At 41.5% G+C, this 21,097-nt stretch overlaps 2 protein-coding genes across 5 annotated transcripts in view; one reads left to right on the top strand and one right to left on the bottom strand.

The window, feature by feature from the left end:
• Positions 1-21,097, bottom strand: part of Naa15-16 (N-alpha-acetyltransferase 15/16) — a 46,222-nt gene that overhangs the window by 22,213 nt on the left and 2,912 nt on the right. The gene's annotated exons all lie outside the window — the stretch shown is intronic.
• On the top strand, positions 507-20,830 carry LOC105662501 (uncharacterized). 3 transcript variants are annotated; one of them, XM_076531616.1, is made up of 2 exons: positions 507-957; positions 16,871-20,830. In XM_076531616.1, the coding sequence occupies exon 2, from the start codon at positions 16,871-16,873 to the stop codon at positions 19,895-19,897; it is 3,027 nt and encodes a 1,008-aa protein (XP_076387731.1). In that variant the 5' UTR covers positions 507-957; the 3' UTR covers positions 19,898-20,830. The 3 variants fall into 3 exon arrangements, with proteins under 3 accessions (XP_076387731.1, XP_076387732.1, XP_076387730.1); XM_076531617.1 differs by lacking the exon at positions 507-957 and adding an exon at positions 15,124-15,789; XM_076531615.1 differs by lacking the exon at positions 507-957 and adding an exon at positions 15,124-15,813.

Here is a 21,097-nt window from a genome sequence, read left to right as displayed (position 1 = left end):
GTTGTATTGCCACGCGTTGTTACATCACGTATCGCCATGCGTTGTATCATGCATGTATTGTTCGCGAGTTATATGGTCAAGCGTTGTATCACGGATATATTGTTCGCGAGTTATATCGCCTTGCGTTGTATCATACGTTTTATCACACGCGTACTCAAGCTAGTTCATCAGCGTTAGTAGTCACATATCGCCGCAGGTTGCATGCTATAATAAGCATCGAATTACTACGCATCGTATCTGCAAAACCAGCTGCGTGAAATTTATAATTAAACGCCGGTGCACACCGAACGTGTCAATGCACGGAAGCATTTATATCGAAAGGGTTAAGAACCGTGCTGGCGGGATTTCGAGTAAAGAATCGAGCGCATAGAAAGAGGTGTTTGGAGTAGGTGTAGAGGTAGAAATCGCAAGCGATCGGTCGGAAAGCGATTCTAGGTGGAAGAAGGGAGGGCGCAAAAAGGGAGGGTGAAAGAGTCGTGCAAGCGGAACAACGCGATCATTTGGCACGGCAGTCGTAAGTGAACCCTCGCGACACACGCGCGACCGGTATCTTTCGGCTTTCGTTTTTTCGGCGCGAGAAACCGCGCGACTGGAGGCTGCTTTTACGCTCGAGCGTTCCTCGCGTCCATCCTCCAGATCGTGTCGTTGTGTGTGGCGTGCGTATGTGTCGGAGAGTGGGACACTGGCGCAGGGCCAGTAGGATCCACCGATATAAAAGATCTGCGGTCACGCGGACCGCGAGGCTACTCGTTTGTTCATCGTCGTCCAAGTGCAGTGAGTGGATAGCGACCCGCGCGGGCCGGTTTCGCGTGTTGTGAACTTGTCTCGGTGAAACGATTCGTCGCGCGAACACGCCGGAAAAAACTCTACCGGAACGACGACGCGAATCGCGTAGGTGCCGAGTTACGCGCGTGATTACGCCGGACATACTGCACGAGTGGATGTTCAAGATACATCGTGAGTTCCATTTTTTCATTTGCATTCACGTCTTGGTGCGAAACCAATATTCGATGCTGGATCGAAATATAACGTCAATGAGGATTTTGGGAACAAAGAATTTAAAAACAAAATGTTTGAGGTTTTTCATTCGATGTACTAGTGTATCGTTCAATTTTATTCGAAGGTGTTCAATGAAAGATTAAATGATAAGAGAACGATGAATGAGAATTTTAGAAAAATGCTACTGCAATATGTTTGAGGTTTTTCAATCGATCTATTACTGTGTCACTCAATTCTGCTCGAAGGTGTTCAATGAAAGGTCAAATGATAAGAGAAAGATGAATGAGAATTTTAGAAAAATGCTACTACAATATGTTTGAGGTTTTTCAATCGATCTATTACTGTGTCACTCAATTCTGCTCGAAGGTGTTCAATGAAAGATCAAATGATAAGAGAAAGATGAATGAGAATTTTAGAAAAATGCTACTACAATATGTTTGAGGTTTTTCAATCGATCTATTACTGTGTCACTCAATTCTGCTCGAAGGTGTTCAATGAAAGATCAAATGATAAGAGAAAGATGAATGAGAATTTTAGAAAATGCTACTGCAATATGTTTGAGGTTTTTCAATCGATCTATTACTGTGTCATTCAATTCTGCTCGAAGGCGTTCAATGAAAGGTCAAATGATAAGAGAAAGATGAATGAGAATTTTAGAAAAATGCTACTATAATATGTTTGAGGTTTTTCAATCGATCTATTCGTGTACTGTTCAGTTCCCTCTGAGGTGTCTAATGAAAGATTAAATGATAAGAGAAAGATGAGTGAAAATTTTAGAAAAATACTACTTAGTGTATTATTAAATTCTGTTCGAAGGTGTCCAATGAAAGATGAATGAGAGTTTGAGAAAAATGTAATGAAAAAGTTTGGGATTCTCTCTGAATTCTATGTCCGATGTGATGCCTCGAGTATCGAAGAGGAATGTGGATCACGTCTGCAGTAGGTCTAGGTTTTTTCTCTGAATTCCACACTGTGAACCATGTGCTCGAGTAATCTTGATTGAGTATTCATTAAGTTCCATCGGAGGTGTTTGGAAAAATGTAACTAATTCAGTGTTTTTCTAAACCTTCTGCTAAATCCGAGTATATATAAAGTAGTCTAAATTACATTCGCGATGAATTATCGTTAAAGCAAACTAAGAGATATCAAACGATAAACACTTTGAATCGATATCAAAAAGTTGTAATCAAATAGTAGAAGCTTGTGTTAAGTATTTGCTGAATGATCAATTTAGAATACTACGTAAAGAGAATAAGAAGTCATCTTCTTTGAATTCTACATTCAATGTACTTGTGGAATGAAATTATCAAAGAATAGACTCTTCTTATGTCTGGATCTTTTCTTTGAATTCTTGCTGAACTATTCGTGTATCGAAAGGAAGGAATTTTTTTATCGTTGACGTAAACTTGTTTTATGATCCAATCGTAGTACGCTGTTTACGTTCGCGATATCAACTGAAAGAATTCAACGTGGACGCGCACATGGAGCTGAAGTAGAATTCCGTTTAAAATAAGTGTACACACCACTATTTTAATACCATTAATTTGACTTTTTTTATTCTCTTAGGTAATTACTCTATCTTCCAAAAATTGTGCGAAAGTACATTTAAAAACTTGTACATCCGTAAATCCTCGATCCCCACATTCTAATTAACTTCATCCTTAAATCATACCCCAGATCTAATTAAGTTCGCTAAAAATTGATAAAGTCTTGAAAGTTGCTTTTAATTACGTAGGCAATTAAATTTCGATTTGAAGCGTTGATGATTGCGATTATTTAAACGAGACTGTAAAAAGGTAACGGAGAAACATTGACGTGCATCCGTTTCCTGGTATTCGAATCGTTTTCGATTCACGCTTTTCATGGCTTGTCAGGAAATTTATGTAACGGATACCGGTATCGGCATAGCTTCTCGTGAATCATCGTCGTATAGCGGTTCACGTGTCACGAACAATTATCGAGGGAAGGTAAAGGATCGAGTCCTTGCGTTTTCCGGCATGAATATTTATCGGATCAAATTTTTTCCCCGTTGATCGCGCAACAAGTATTTTACGAAAGAGGGGATATACCTACTAAATCGTGTCGGCGGAACGAAGTCACTCGATCGTTTACGCGATCGTGTAATCATAGATGAAAACTCGAGTGTGATCGATTTTATTGCAACTAGTCAAGATGCTTTCACAAATTGACGCTGATGTTGTTCGCAAATTTTGTACCATTTATTTATTAACTCGAGTGTGATCGATTTTATTGCAATTGGTCAAGATGCTTTCACAAATTGACGCTGATGTTGTTCGCAAATTTTGTACCATTTATTTATTAACTCGAGTGTGATCGATTTTATTGCAATTGGTCAAGATTCTTTCACAAATTGACGCTGATGTTGTTCGCAAATTTTGTACCACTTATGACACAATGATATTCTATCTTTACTTAGATTTAAAAATTACAAATTTTTCTAAATATATAAACTTTCAACTTTAGTACTATTTATGGACCTAACAAAAAATTTTTAATAAACATAACAAAGAATTAAAAAAATTAATGAATTCATAAAAGCACTAATTTACAAATTTCTAAACTGATCATAACTTGAACGAAGATTAACGATAATTAGAAATTTGCGAAGTTAACTCCTTTTCCATGAAACTGTTCTAAAAATTGAAGCGCACTTCCGAGAAACGTTCGAAACTGGCACAGACGGGATGTAGATTATTATTGTACGATGAAAGAGGGCAGACTAGGAGGGGAAACATTTCCCTGAACCCTGCACGGAAAAAGGACTTGAACTCGTTCATCATGAAAATCTATGCTCGACGATGGAAATAAAAACAAGTCATTCTACTGCCAATGATCGTCTCGTTCTCACGCGTTGAACAGTATCCGGTCAATTCCACGTTTTGCGAAAGTTTAGATTTCCGGCAGATCGATGCGTGTACTCGAGCGAGGACCATTCACGTTGTCGCCTTAATTATCCTTGGATTTGTCATTAACGTGGCAAAGATCGTCGGTGCTTTCTATTCGCCGCTTTCACTCTGATACGAGCGCAATTAATGAAAAACGACATGGAAAACGTGTGACTCGTTTTTTTCACGCGTGTCGCCGATGGGAAATTCGAGATCGAATTCCTGAGTGTTCTAGCATAAATCTTTTAGATTTATACCGTTCGTACCCTGCGTTATTTATAGAGACGTTCTATTTTCTGGAGTAATCGTGATTAACTTTGATAAACATTCGAATTCCGATCAGATTTTATGCAACTGGTATACTTTTACGATGATCATGCTACGATAGAATGTTTATGCAAATAAAACACGGACATTTTCCCATCGGGTGAAGTACATTGTGGATATACGAGTTCACATTTTTTATACGATTATAAATCTGCCCTATTAGAAATGCATAAACATCCGGAGGCTGCTAACGATCCATGAATTCCCAGCGGAATCTCGATAAATCAGCGCATTAAATGTCAGATCGAGGCACGATACAATGCACTGTTCCAAATAAAAATTTTACACAAAATATCGACGCATCAACGACTGCTTCATTTTCGATAAATGACTTGTTAGTTGCCACCACCTTGAAGTACGCACAAGTATAATAAAGAAGATAATCTCCCGTCAGATATTGGACCTTAAACCGCGTGCCATCAGGGTGCAAAGTATGGATGCAAATGAAGGTTCGAATTAAGCGTGTCAGATGTCGATCGTCGAGCAATTAAATAGAATTGTGACAAACGATCGTGCCCGTTTCGTGATTATTGCATTGAGTTCTCCGACAACCAATTGAGCAATGTGTCCTTGATTCTAAGATCGCAAAGATACGAGGTAAATTATGATCTAGAAATCCAATTTTCTTACACCTTCAGAGAAGAAACAGCACCGCTGTGTATACACGTGCTACCTTAATTCATGTCAGACCCTGATATTCACCCGAAAAAACAGAAATTGTGGTCAGGACCTTTTTCGGATAGATTAGGAGCACCGGAACCGCAACTACTTATCAACTTACGCAATGTTGCTCTTTCCGTTGACAGACGAAAAAGTCATAACCGAGCAGAGAAAGTGGCACGTCAGGCCTACGGTGGACCGTGTCTGTCTCGTGGTTTAAATGGTTTATCACGGAGAACAGGGTCGAACTTGTTTCTCAACCGGGTAGAATTCGAAGCTAGATACCTTTGGAATACTTGAGAACTACTGACATTTTTATTGTTACAAGTGTACAACTTGTTCGGGCAAGATTTCTAAGTTTGTTAACTGTTATGTGCATTTATAAAGAAATTCCGGTCATAATAAAATAAAATTCATTACAATTTTATGAGAAGAAATGTTTAAATACATCAATGATACAATTGTAACTACTAGTAACAAAGTAAATTTTTTAGACACAGTAGTTAATGTATTAACACTACCAAACTGGTCAAATGACCGCTCCACAGGTTTCTTATTATGAGGCACACATTTTGTTAAACATTCCTTAAAATCAGTATTAATTTTCATGAAGATAAAGGATAGATGTGTGTACTAATTTATGTTACGTCGTTTGCTTATTTATTCTTCAACTCCATTTTTAATTTCAACTTCATTTTTATTTTTAAGTATATATTCTATGTGGGTAGGTTTAGTGGTAAGCTTCCTACGTTACTGATATTAGTAACTGCAATTGCTTTCCTCTTGTAAATGCAACTATAACGATGTGGGAATTTGGGGATGTGGGAATTTGGGGATTTGGGAATTTGGGGATGTGGGAATTTGGGGACTTGGGAATTTGGGGATGTGGGAATTTGGGGATGTAGGAATTTGGGGACTTGGGAATTTGGGGACATGGGAATTTGGGGATGTGGGAATTTGGGGACTTGGGAATTTGGGGGCATGGGAATTTGGGGGCATGGGAATTTGGGGGCATGGGAATTTGGGGGCATGGGAATTTGGGGACATGGGAATTTGGGGATGTGGGAATTCGGGAACTTGGGAATTTGGGAGCTTGGGAATTTGGGGACTTGGGAATTCGGGAGCTTGGGAATTTGGGAGCTTGGGAATTTGGGAGCTTGGGAATTTGGGGACTTGGGAATTTGGGGACATGGGAATTTGGGGATGTGGGAATTTGGAGACTTGGAAATTCGGGAGCTTGGGAATTTGGGAGCTTGGGAATTCGGGAGCTTGGGAATTCGGGAGCTTGGGAATTTGGGGACTTGGGAATTCGGGAGCTTGGGAATTTGGGAGCTTGGGAATTTGGGGACTTGGGAATTCGGGAGCTTGGGAATTTGGGAGCTTGGGAATTCGGGAGCTTGGGAATTTGGTAGCTTGGGAATTCGGGAGCTTGGGAATTCGGGAGCTTGGGAATTCGGGAGCTCGGGAATTTGGGGGCTTGAGAATTTGTGGACCATAACGATACATTTTGCTATATATATCCTTCATCTCCGTCAAATTACAGTTATCTATAAACGCAGCAAGCTCGTCACAGTAAAAAGCGCCCGAAATAAAAGTTGGTCCGTTAATAAATAACGAGTTAACGAGCGCGGTGTTGATAAATTCTTATTGCGATCCGGGATAACAGGATCGGAAAGAGAAGAGAAGAGAGACGAAGAGTAAAAATACGAAGCATAGACCTTGGCACAACCTTCGTCGTGTTCAGCTTTCCCTCTCATCCAGCCACACGGCGGTCCTTAATTGCGTCTATCAAAACTGCGAGCAGCCACGATACGCAACAATCTCGACAGGGTCGCACCGTGGGAATGTGCGCGCACATTAAACGCGACGAAAAAGAATGTTCGGAATCGTTGTCAGCTGACTGTGATTCACCGGTTTCGATCTCATCAACAAGAGCAAATCTTTTTGGAATTTAGATTGTATATGCTGGATGGAATTTGAAAGACCGTGAAGAGAATCGCATTCCTGAATAAATCGAGAACGAGAAATAACGTTGGTAATGGGATTGAAGGTAATAGGTACTCTAATTGAAGGCAATAGAGATATTGTTTGTGATGAATGAAGAAATTGAAAAGTATCAGAGGAAATTATATTTTGTAGTCATAGTCGAATGATCAGTATAGTCATGATTGAATTATGGAACAGTGCATGACTTCAAAAATGTTAAATGGTAATAGAGATATTGCGATGAATGAAGAAATTGAAAAATATCAGAGAAGATTATATTTTGCAGTCATAGTTAAATAATCAATATAGTCATGACTGGAGATCTAATTATGAAACAATACCTGACTTCAAAAATGTTAAATGGTAATAAAGATGTTCTTTGTGATGAACGAATAAATTTAAAAATATCAGAGAAGATTATATTTTGCAGTCATAGTTAAATAATCAACACAGTCATGCTTAAATTACGAAATAGTACATGACTTCAAAAATGTTAAATCGTAATAGAGTTTATTGTTCGTGATGAATGAATTTTAAAAATATCAGAGAAAATTATATTTTGCAGTCATAGTTAAATAATCAATATAGTCATGATCGAATTATGAAACAGTACATGACTTAAAAAATGTTGGAATCCTTATGGTATAAAAGATATAATAAAAAATAGCTGTAGTTAGAATCTTCGTGTTTTGAGAAAATAATGAGAATACAGTTAATCGGAAACCGCCAACGCGAGTTCCACATTCAATAACGAATCGAGTTTTCATCACAGTCATCGCAGAAAAAGAGACCTTGATCGAATCGAGGTTTATTAAACGTTTGAAAATCAGTGAACACGAGGCTAATCGCTGACTAATTGGAAGGCGATGGATAATTGAAGGCCTCGGTATCGATTATTGCCTAAAACGGAGATCTCCGCAGCGGATATCCAGTTTGGATGTTGACGAACAGCGAAAAGTCATGATTTTTTTCAAAAATACATCGTATTTACCGCGAAGGAGAACGAGCGAGCAAACAGGTACAGAATAATCGTTCGAACAGGTTGATGAAATTAGCGAGGCTGTATTTATTGTGCTAATTATTATGTTGGACATTGTGGGTATACAGTGGTTCAATGTCTAAGAGAAGCGCAACCAATGATTGACGCTGGCAAAATTTCAAGTATACCAGGGTGAACGGTATGAACAGAAGATTATTGTATTCTGGGCGTAATTGAAATTAAAAATTTTTATTCTACGTTTATAACTTTTATAGTTTACAAATGTAGAATCTGAGGAAATATGGAAATTTAGCAAAGTGGGATTTGATACTTAGATTTTGAAGGAAATTGGAATTTTATTCTACGTCCACAACTTTCATAGTCTGCAAATGTAGACCATGAGAAAATTTAGAAATTTATCAGATTGGGATTTTTGAAATTTTTGATTTGAGGAACATTATAATTTTCCGACTTTAACATTTCAGAATTTAGGAAAAAAATAAGATAAAGAATGTTGCGAATTAATAATTGCAAAAATTCCATAAATCGGGATTTCCCAAAACTGTTAAAAAGATTTAGAGGACCAAGCTTTTGGGACAACGGGACTTTTGGACCTCGCTAATAGGGGATTTCTAAAATTTATACAAAAATATTCAAGCTACCAAAGATGAGCGTATCCTTGCGTCAAGAGATCGTCATTTGTTTGCAACAATAAATTCGCGGAAAAAAAAGGAAAGACCAGCGATGTTCGTGCAATAAAGAAAAATAAAAATTGGGCCGTTAACCTTGTCTGACCAGTACCGCTTTTAGAGTCGCGACAAAAACGTAAACCGGTATTCGATCGAGTGTACACTTACTTACACTTGCCGTATGGATTTTGAGGCTTCTGCATAATGCGAGGCAAAATGTTTAATAATAAAATACCATCGTCATTCGATACGCTACTGTCCAAATTTATGTACGCGAATTCGGTTGAGAAGTTATTTTTCCTTAATGAGATGTGCAATATGTAAAATCGTTTAGGGGGACTGGATACATGTAAATAACATTAAAGATTTCAACATATTGTTGCTTGGGATGTTGGAAAGAATTGTGAATAAAAATTTGGTGGTAGGTTTAAGCTTGAGAAGGTGGAGCTTTGTATGTGAGCGAGGAGGAATTTTGGGAAGTGAAGTTGTGATGTGGATGTTGGGGAAAATGGGGAGTTGGGGATGAAGGAATTTGGGGGCTTAGAGATTCGGGGATATAGGAATTTTGGGGATGTGGGAATTTGGGGATGTAGGTACTTGGGGGCGTAGGAATTTGGGGATGTGGGAATTTGGGGATGTGGGAATTTGGGGATGTGGGAATTTGGGGATGTGGGAATTTGGGGATGTGGGAATTTGGGGATGTGGGAATTTGGGTATGTGGGAATTTGGGTATGTGGGAATTTGGGTATGTGGGAATTTGGGGACTTGGGAATTCGGGAGCTTGGGAATTTTGGGGACTTGGGAATTCGGGAGCTTGGGAATTTGGGGACTTGGGAATTTGGGAGCTTGGGAATTTGGGAGCTTGGGAATTTGGGGACTTGGGAATTTGGGGACTTGGGAATTTGGGAGCTTGGGAATTTGGGGACTTGGGAATTTGGGAGCTTGGGAATTCGGGAGCTTGGGAATTTGGGAGCTTGGGAATTTGGGGACTTGGGAATTCGGGAGCTTGGGAATTTGGGGACTTGGGAATTCGGGAGCTTGGAAATTTGGGAGCTTGGGAATTTGGGGACTTGGGAATTCGGGAGCTTGGGAATTTGGGGACGTAGGAATTTGGGGATGTGGAAATTTGGAGACGTAGAAATCTGAAGAGTTCAAAAATAAAATATAAAAGCTCGAAAAACCACAAAAATATAAAAATTCAAAAACATAGAAATCTAAGAATATAAGTTAGGAACATCTCAAATTTCCGTCTTGGAATTTCATCTAAACTACGCATTATCAATATAAAGATTAACATGTGAAGATGTTATTATATTTTTACTGGACCACTGATGATTGTCAAAACGATTAGTGATTCGAGCAAAGAGCATCGATGATCATCGATGAGGTTGGCTGTCGGAGAAGAGTAGCAGCGAGTATAGTGGAACACCTTGGCATTGACCGGCTTGCTCTGCAAGGTAACTCGCTTGCATAATATGCTCGTCTCGTTCATCCCGACACTCTGCTGGATTATTTCTCCTCTTCTCGACAGCCATGGCTCCTTTAACGGTAGTACAACGGGAGAACGCGACGTGTTTCATCTTTGTCTCGATAGACGAGGGTGACTCATTGTTATCTTCGATTCTTTATTACGACTTTGTTGAAACGGGAGGAATAATTGGTACAATAATTTAGAGTTAGATCTGTCTTGCAATTACCAAACTGTCGATCCACATTTCTATCAATCCTCATTGAGATAATTTTTCATTTATATTCGTGTTAAGTTATTTATTAAATTCTACGTATATTGTGTTGTGTATAATGAAATGGAATTACTGGAATTTATTCTTGATATATATGATAATGTTCACTGCAGAAATTGCACGTAATGCATTTAATGTTTAATGAAGAATTTTAGTACAGATATTTTATAGCTAAACGATCGTTCGAAAGTAAATGGAATATAGAATTATTAATTATCAATTCGAGAGTAACGGGTTAATTAGGAAACTGGATTCGAATCCGAGTTTTTATTTTAGAAAGTCGAGCAGTTTTGCTTGAAGTTTTCGAGTTGGGAAAGTGCAATGGCATATCGACTCTTTAACCGCGACTGTATGTAATTGAATACTGTCTTCAGTAATTGTCACGATATGCACTTTGTTGATAACGAAGACAAAAATTACAACCACGTGCACAATTACACAACTGCATCAATTTTTTAAATATTTGTAACCAAATTGATCAGCACATAATATGTTATAGAAACATATTGCTATTTATAATAACATGTTGCTATGCACTTAATATATCTAATAGGCGATCAGTATAATAAAAGCAAAAGCATCAAAATTAGAATAAAATTAACAAGATGCACGATATATATACAGTCACTTAAATCTTACGTCAATGATTATGTAAAATTGTATAATAACGCTAGTAAAATAAGAGCGTAAAAATGAAGCTATTATATCAACCATATACTGAATGAAATGATAAATGAAAATACAAAAGTTCAGATAAAGAATCGGGAAAGCAGATTTGATAAGTCAAAGAAATACCGCAAACGTGACACTTTCCTTATGTAGAACGTTCAAACGAACTTCTCTAGGGAAACAGATAATCTGGAGTGTACTTTTGAACGTGGCGACAAAGATAAGCAGAACGCCGCGCTGGTTTCAGCTTTCACCGACTCGTTACGTAAACGCGAGGTTGTAAATTACGCGCCACATTGAAAATTTGAGAATAGTCCAAATTTCTGGAGATCGTATGATTTTGGTCTGTGGATTTAGGGATGGTTTGAGTAAGGGATGTAGGGATTTAGGGGCATAGAAATTTGGGGATGAAGGAATTTGGGGGCTTAGAGATTCGGGGACATAGGAATTTTGGGGATGTGGGAATTTGGGGGCGTAGGAGTTTGGGGACGTAGGAATTTGGGGATGTGGGAATTTGGGGATATGGGAATTTGGGGACTTGGGAATTTGGGGATGGGGGAATTTGGGGACTTGGGAATTCGGGAGCTTAGGAATTTGGGGACTTGGGAATTCGGGAGCTTGGGAATTTGGGGACTTGGGAATTCGGGAGCTTGGGAATTTGGGGACTTGGGAATTTGGGGATGTGGGAATTTGGGGACTTAGGAATTCGGGAGCTTAGGAATTTGGGGACTTGGGAATTCGGGAGCTTGGGAATTTGGGGACTTGGGAATTCGGGAGCTTGGGAATTTGGGGACTTGGGAATTTGGGAGCTTGGGAATTCGGGAGCTTGGGAATTTGGGAGCTTGGGAATTTGGGAGCTTGGGAATTTGGGGATATGGGAATTTGGGGACTTGGGAATTTGGGGACTTGGGAATTTGGAGACTTGGAAATTCGGGAGCTTGGGAATTCGGGAGCTTGGGAATTCGAAAGCTTGGGAATTCGGGAGCTTGGGAATTTGGGAGCTTGGGAATTTGGGAGCTTGGAAATTTGGGGACTTGGGAATTCGGGATCTTGGGAATTTGGGGATGTGAGAATTTGGAGACTCGGGAATTTGGGGATGTGGGAATTTGGGGACATAGGTAATTGAAAACATAGCAATTTTTGGGGGCATAGGAATTCCACTATACCTGACGATATGTGAAGCTGAAAAATAGTAATGAGAGAGTACAAATATTCTTGCACATAGTACTTCTGATACATAACAACTTCCCAACATAGCAAATTGAAGAATACATTAATTCAGAAAAACGTACATTTGTGACCAAAGTATGTGAAGTCCCAATTCAAACATCATACTATACTTATATTATCACATATGACCAGTTAAGCAAGTTCCTCATCGCACAAATTTTCTCGTAAACCCATCGATCAAATAGCTCGCTAAATTAGATAACCTTTTCCCGGTACAGCCCCGTTCATGGAAATACAACAAAGATCTATTGTATGCGTTATTAATGAATAACTCCGAGCAAAGCCAGAATGAAGAACGAACTCGCTGTCATAACACAGGAAGCATAGGCAAAGGAATGACGCACCGAAAGTTAGCTCGAAGGGATTAGCACGGCGTTAAGGAATTAATGCTGTTCAGCGAGCACAACGCGAAACAAAAAGGAAAGTAGCTGAAAGCGTAAACTCAATTGGATAACGGCCTGGGTCTTACGTGAAACGCGTTCTATATTACCCGAAACCTAATTCGATCGAGTCAGTGAAACGATATTCGGTCAATAAATCAACTACTTTTTTTTTTAAGTGTTCGAGCAGCCTTTTATGACCACTGAAAAGGTCCCGTACAGTTCAATGCCATTTTGTTGCAGTCGCAAAGATACAGTTTACGATGTCCTGCGTTCAAGGCCACGCTACGTAGCAATTCTAGTGAAAAACTGATTGATCGCGGTAACGTTTAGTGTCTTTGATTACCGTTAATTCGCGGTTCGCCTTCTTAACGCGTTCTTAATGGCACTATGATGATCGATTTGAAAAGCTCATTCATCGCTTCGAGCGTGGCGAATCTTGATATCGGTAAATGGAAGTAGTTTAAGGTTTCAGGTTCAAATGGGAAATATTTTATGATATCATACTATGCTGTTGCGCGTTTAGTTATTTTAGATTACTACAAGTGGAATTTGGCGTTGAGTTATCGCGTTAGGTATTATCACGCATGGAGTTACCACGCGCTGTACCGCTATGCGTTCAGTTATCGAGCGTACAGATACTACGCGTTCAGTTATCGAGCGTGGTGATACTACGCTTTCAGTTATCAAGCGTGGAGATATCGAGAGCGTGGAAATACTACGCATTCAGTTATCAAGCGTGGAGATATCGAGCATGGAGATACTACGCGTTCAGTTATCAAGCGTAGAGATATCGAGAGCGTGGAGATACTACGCGTTCGGTTATCAAGCGTGGAGATACTACGCGTTCAGTTATCAAGCGTGGAGATATCGAGAGCGTGGAGATACTACGCGTTCGGTTATCAAGCGTGGAGATATCGAGAGCGTGGAGATACTACGCGTTCGGTTATCAAGCGTGGAGATATCGAGAGCGTGGAGATACTACGCGTTCGGTTATCAAGCGTGGAGATACTACGCGTTCAGTTATCAAGCGTGGAGATATCGAGAGCGTGGAGATACTACGCGTTCGGTTATCAAGCGTGGAAATATCGAGCGTGGAGATACTACGCGTTCAGTTATCGAGCGTGGAGATACTACGCGTTCAGTTATCGAGTGTGGAGATACTACGCGTTCAGTTATCGAACGTAGAGTTATCTCAGAAAGCGTGGAGATGCTACGCGTTCAGTTATCGAGCGTGCAGTTATCTACCAAATTACTATGCGTTGAGTCAACCACGTTCTATCGACACGCACTGAGTTATCATTTTGAATTTCTATGCGTTAAATTATTACGTGCCATACGCGTTGTATTACAACACATTAAATGTCTCTGTAATTTGATTGTTCAAGTTACTACGCGTTACATCGCCACGTGTTGAACTGTGTAGATCATATGAACTTCTACACGTTGAATTATCACGAACTGAGTTCCCACGCGTTGATTTATCACACGTTATATCGCCACGTGCTAAATTACGTGTTGTATTACCACGCTCCGAGACCGGAGACTGCCCTTCGCAAGCGCAAAAATAGAACGAAGGATGTTTAATCCTTGACTACAGTGAGATGGAAATAAACCAGATCATTCTTTCAACACGCTTTATCTGGGTGGTCAATCGTATTCTTTCGACATTCCTGCTGTTTCCATTCGTGTTCTGTTTTTAGACCGTTGCTAAATTCGAAACGAACATATATTCACAACAAAAGAAACCGGTTAGTAAATTAGAATGATACGTGAAAAATTGAGATTCGACTGAATTTTCCTTTAGGCCTCCGATGACCTACATTGCGCGAGAGGTGTTGAAAGTATTTTTCCGTTTAAAAAAGAAGAATCTTTGAAATGTTCATAAGTCATGAAAGAAAAGAATATTAGGAACAAGTAGGAAAGAAAGTTCGACTGCTCTTTGTTATTCAAATCCCTAATCGAGTAAAAAGCACGGGGGACAATGCGCACGAAAGTGAAAGCCTAAGTGTCGAAACCTTTTTTCGTTCGACAAAGACGACCAGGTTACGAGAGATAGTAATCGCGCGTGGCGAGTAATCGACAAACATGGATGCGAACAATCACTGGTACAATGGGCGTGTTTTGTGAACCAAATGTGCGAATAATTTCAGTTTCCGACTTGATGAATAATGAAGATGCAAGACACAAATGTTCAAGCACCTTACACGTCCGAATTTGTCATTGATCAAATATTCGATTCCATGTGAATCGATCACATGCTTATGTATTAACCCATATTGGAGCCATTCGAAAAAAAAAATACAACTTGAAACCCATCGCTAGGAACATTCGAAATATCTGAGTACCGAAATTTGCACAACACCCTGCTGCGCCTATGTTTTGAGTTAAGAATAAAATAGTCTCGCGATCGTTAATGCAACGAACGTTAGTCAGCAACCACTTCCTCCTTTCTCACCTGGACATTGCCGCTTAGGAAATGGCTCCACCTTTCCGAACGAACGTCCTTGAAGGAGCTGGTGCACCTAGAAAGGTGATGAAAACCGGCCAGTCACGTGTACCGTGCCGGCAGGAACGGCTCGCCATTTTAGCTCGCGATCTACCGGTTTTCTAATGAATATCTGCAAGTGTCCGTTGAATTAGGACAACCGTTCGAAGCGTGATCGCGAGGGGAAAAAAGCCGTGCAGTCGTGCCTCGAGGGTGAAACGTGCCGCGAGACGCAACCGGAAATGAGTTTCACGGAAGATTCAACAGCTGACGCTCGAAGGATGAACAGCTGATGCGTTTTAAATCGATTCAGCTTGTAACGCGCTTGTGACTTGATGGACACGTTCAAAGTCATCTCTTCCGACGTGGAGAAAGCAACGCACGTGGAGACTTCCTCGATAATAAGGAATTCGAGTGTTGAAACTTGGATTCCGTCGAACGATCCTTGGAACTCTGACTCGATTATACCTTATCGGCATTGTTATTGACGCTCGCCGCCGATTAAACGATGCAGCATGCAACGGAATTCTCTTATTCTCCCGCGGGCTTTTCGGCGATTAAAAAGCGACTCGCGCAAGGAGATCTCTCGTATTCGAGCTAAAACGCTTTTACAGTGTACTCGCGGAAGCTCGTTATTGCCGTTCAATTATAGCAATTGAATGATCATCAAGGATAACGACCTGGTGAACGATTACCATTTAGTACCGTAACCATCGCGGAAACTGCGAAGAAAGGTACTTTCCATGGACTTATTGTTAGTGAGTGATTAATGTGTCTTGTAATTAACGCTTTGATAACTGCGCTTATTAGAACCTGGGAATCATCAAGGCTCTAAGGATACTCGCATTTAAGGTCATTAGTTATCAAGGGATATAGAAATATTCAGATTCAGAGATATATTAAAGATGTTGTCATTTAGAAACGTTGGTGTCTCCATCTATTGTTAGATCTTTCTCAAATCGTTAGCTTTAATTTATCTTCCTGCGATGCATACCGAAACAGTCTATCAAACCTCCCGAAACAAGTTGTTATTGGTTGCTTCCGAGATAGATGCAGTGGGAGAATGCAGAAACGTGAGTTTAGATTTGTAACTCGGTTACGAGTGATTACGAGCTATGGTACTCCAGTGACCCGTGAACGTTTGTCGACCGTTCACCGTCTGTTCACGAGGGAAAGGCGTGGCCCCCATCGGGTCCTGCATTCCCGCATTATTGCGAATCGCGTCAATGAAACCGACGAATTCCTGAAATTCGTCCGCATACGAAAACCTTGAAACTATTCCGTTAATTTCGTTCGTCGTTTAAATTAAAACGAACAGGCTCGTGATTAGCATTTGAAACGGAGAGACTCGACACGGGTCTATTTATAACAAGAATTACTATTTCCATGTAATAGTTGAGAAAATGTTGCTGTTTCAATGGGGAAAGCAAAGTTACTCCCGTGGAACGGAAACACCTCCGCGGAGTACAAATAAACTTATACTTTCCTTGCGGACTCGACACGAGTCAGTTTCTAGATACAGGCTTGTGCTGGCTGCTTTCAGCTATATGATATTATCCAAAATTACCATAGTATTACTTTTATTATACCCTCGAATGATGGATCGCTAATTTGAAGCAGTTACCATTTTCACTTTTTAAAACTGTTTCTTCTAAATGCTATTCATGTATTCGATATGTCAAGGCGATGTAACATGTGACAATACAACGTGTGGTAATTCAGTGCGTAGTAATACTATGCATAATAAAAGAAATTCAATGCTTTAAGTCCTATCTCTGCCTCCTACTAAATCCAACAATTCGATTTCTGTTACAGATGATGCAGAAAGGAATTCAGCTTCTGCTAACCTTAGCAGTGTTAGCGACATGTTTATCTATCGTAACACCATCTTCATCGAGCAGAGAAAGGAGGCACGTCGGTGTCGAGGAATCTAGTCATCGTCCAGACAAAACGCAGCACACGCTGGCGAGTCGAACCTTGAAGTCATCAACCAGCAGGTACAACGAGATAACCACAGAACCCGGAAGGAAAGTGACGCACAGGTTGATCGGAGGACACCTGAGGGGGGATGCAAAAAGCGATGAAACCTTGTGGGACGACGGGATCCTTCTGTCGTCTGCCGGAAGCGGCAAAGAAGGAAAACCTAATCGAAAGGACGAAGACGACGAGAAGAAAACGTTGTCGCAGCAGGTGAAGGAAGGAAAGTACGGTTTGATCCAGGACGAGATTTACGCGAAGCCACCGAAACGACCCGGCATCATCAGTTACCTGGGTAACCCAGAAGTACCGAAGGACACGATCAACAATTTGGGTGGATTAGACGAAGACGACATCTGGTTGGCAGAGAACCACGTGCTGGTGTTGAGAGGAGGGAAATTTCCTGGCCACGAGAGCACGCAAAAAGATAGTCGAACCTGGCCACCGATCGACAACTACAAAGCACCCAGAAGACAAGTCAAGATACCATCCAAGCCGAAGGTACCGCCGCCCTTTCCGGTTCAACTCACGGAGGGTGGTCCCATACAGATTATCGGGCCGAACGGCACCCAGGACATCGGCAACGGGACCGACTACAAAAAGGACCCGTTGTTCACGAAAGGATTGCTCGAGGAAGATGGTCCACTCTTCGCCGTTATATCCAACGGAACGATCCTGATGTCCAACCAGAAGAACGCCTCCGGCGAAGAAAATCCCGAATCGCTGCCGCCAGGCAATTTCCCGTCGTTTTATCACGCGATACCGCCCGGTGCCGTGTTCGTGCCGCCGCCCGTTAACCAGTCGGACTACGACGAAGAGGATCAGTCCATTTATTATCCACCGCCGTACAGCTTCCAGTACCAACAAGACAACACCACGGCCGTGCCGCCTGGTCCTCTGGTCCCGGGCATCATCCTGCCACCCCCGCCCGACTTCTTCTCTCCTCTCGAGGACAAGAAGCCCACAACGAAGAAGTATCCAAAGCGCCCAACCACCACTCCTTCCCCAAGACCAAGACCTACGTATCTGCCACCCAGGAAACTCACGACTAAGCAGTTCAAGACCACTACTTCGGTACCAATTACGAAATCGAGGATATCGATCAATGCACCGACTAATTCGAAGGTGTACGGTAGAACGTCCTATAGGAATCTGACGAATACAGTAAGGACGGTCCCGTACGTGGAAGTGACAACACCCACACCGGACAAACCGACGACTCTAGACAATCCCGAGTTTTATAGCGTCAGTCCTCTGACGGAGAACCAGGTGACCAACCAGGAGAACGTTCAAGAAAAGAAGGAAGCCTGGCCGGGTAAAACGATTCCTATAGTGGCCTACTACGCCTCGACCACGCAATCCACCTTGGAGAGACCGGTGGAGGTTACACCAGCCTCGATAAAGAATATCGTTACCACCGACACTCCTGCAAGGTCTAACAGTCAGGCATCGTACTACTTCTACGAAGAGTCCAACGAAGATCCTGTCGGAACTACCGCCAATCCGTCTTCGTTTTATTATAAGACTACTACGGAGTCTCCGTTGTACGAGACGGTGACGAGAGCACGCCCTGAAGAGCGGAGGAAACAGTACTACAGCGTGGAGACGTTTCCCTCGCAGGAAACCTCGAAGGACTACAATATCAAATTCCTCGGTTCGGTGGTGAAAAACTCTGGTCCTATTCGATACAGCGACTCGCCGAGCGGTTCAGGCAGATCTCAGGGTCAACGCATGTTACCTGATCCCGCGCCGCTTTACTATCAGGCGATATCTCGACCTGCACCGGTGCAACCTTATTACACCACTGCGAAGCCGCAGACCTACTACAGGCAAGAAGCGAAATCGAAACCGATCTACCAGTACAGCTTCGAAGCGGCGGACTACGCGAAGCGCGGTGATCAGAGGAGCAGGTACCAGCAGCAGCGACAACAGACCAATGCCTATGAAGAGTATCCAAACGTTAAAGTGACGAAGATCGATTACAATGAATATCAACGTGACGAGCCGGTGGTCCAAAAGCAGGTTAGACCGGAAAGGATCTACTCGTCGACGAGTCGCCCGGTGATCAGTACCACTCAGAATCCACAACACGCTTACTATACCCAGCAGGACGACAGGTTGTTGGACGAAGTGACCAAGGAATACTTTACGATGTTCGGGAAGAAACTACCCCATAAGAATCTACCTAGCACCACTCCCATTTACTCCAAGTCCAACGCCGTTACGGAACGACCAGACTATAACAGTTACGTGGACAACGATTACACTGTCGAGGCTCCTGTTTACAAGACACCTAACGTGAAGGTGCACTATGGGGATCAGTCTCAACGACCGTATTCTCTCAAGGATGACATTCTGGTTAATTATAGGCAACCTTTGCCTCCCATCGAACCGGACAGCGAATTCATCACGGTGATAGATCAACAGCCGCCAAACTACAGGCTCCCTAACAGGGAGAACCAACCTTTCGCCTCTATTCGTGCCTATCCTCAACCGTTGGTGAATTCCAGAAACGGTGCATCCACGAATTACGTGCCCATCGTGGAGTCTCCGGAGGAGCTCGACGAGTCTTATCCACAGCTACCGATTTCCCTGGAAGACGACATTAAGGTGAACTACCGTGATCCGAGGCCCACGATCAATCCTGACGCGGAATTTATAGACCCAGTGTCGACAAGGGAGAACCAAGCAGAAAAGCAACCAAAGGCCTACTTCGCGTACAGATTGCCGGGCGATGGAGGCCACTTTTATTTCCTGACGCCCCAGGCGATCACGCAGAGGCCGGAACAAAACGCTGGTCACCTCTACGCGAAATCGAGGGGACCGAGATTGCTGAGACGTCGACGGTGGCCGGGCAAAGTCTGATATTCTTGCCTGAGTTAGGTGTGATGCCATAACATATCATCGAGAAACGCACGATGGAGGCGCGTGTAGAAACGCGAATCGACCTACCGTTTATACAATGTATTTATTATATGTGTAAATAATAATAACGACTAAGATGTAGACCAGTGATGGGCAACTACGTCCGTTAGAATAGTCCGTAGACGCTGTATTTAGTTACTAGGGATGGGAGGTATCCCTAGATCTATCTAGGCTTTCCTTATCCTCCTTTCTAAGCTCTCCCTTTTCCTTAAGCCAGGTATGACCAAGTACCCCCATTCCCGCAATCAGAAGGCCCAGTATTTCTAAACTGCTAAATATAGAAACTTGAAAATGTTGATATTTGGAAGTGGGTACTACCTTGGTCATACCTTTCTTATAAACTCGTTATGAACTCCAGTGAGCGTGAGCTCTTTTGCGAACAATCGATCTGCCCATCACTGATGTAGATGTAGATGATTGTCGACGCCTTGTTCACTATCACTTGCTTAATTTATGCGACCTAACTCTGCCGCTTGTTTTAGATTGATACACATGCGGTACACGATGCTCGCGTGCGACCAAAGCGAGCGATCGTCGCGTACACGCGCGTTGTCTGTGATTAATGATCGAAGTAAACACGTACTGTGTATATAGTTACGATACGGTATTAAGAAATCTATCGTAGTGCGCAAAACACGTTTTCTTTCTTTCATAAAGCGTTAGCGAAGTATTTTATGTTTACTTTCGTATGATATTCGTTCAGATACTGTAAATATGTATGCGGTCAATTTTACATGTAACTCGACGGAACAGTAGCGTTTATTTAATTGATGGTATTATCGTAGAATTAAAATTAGAATGTAAAGGATAGACCTTTTAATATAGAACTTGCGATTATTTAAGTATGAAAATAAAGAAATATGGAAAAATGTATCCTATGTGTGTCTTTGCAGAAACGACAGCCACTCAATAAGTTATCAACATTGCTGATAAATAGTTGATGGAAAACTGTAGTTTGTATTTGAACTCTTTACGAAAATGTTCTTCATTAAATGAAGACATCCGATCACTAAAAGACTGGGGTACTGGCTTTTGAACATCAGAATAAATTATGTTAATTTTATGGAAAATTGTGTTGAAAAATAAAGCTAATTTTAAATCGAAAATTCTCCTCTTTCATTGTCAAACCGAAAACTTATT

The sequence above is a fragment of the Megachile rotundata genome, chromosome 5 (assembly GCF_050947335.1).
Source record: "Megachile rotundata isolate GNS110a chromosome 5, iyMegRotu1, whole genome shotgun sequence".
Lineage (NCBI taxonomy): Eukaryota > Metazoa > Arthropoda > Insecta > Hymenoptera > Megachilidae > Megachile > Megachile rotundata.
This window is presented reverse-complemented; position numbering and strand designations above follow the sequence as displayed.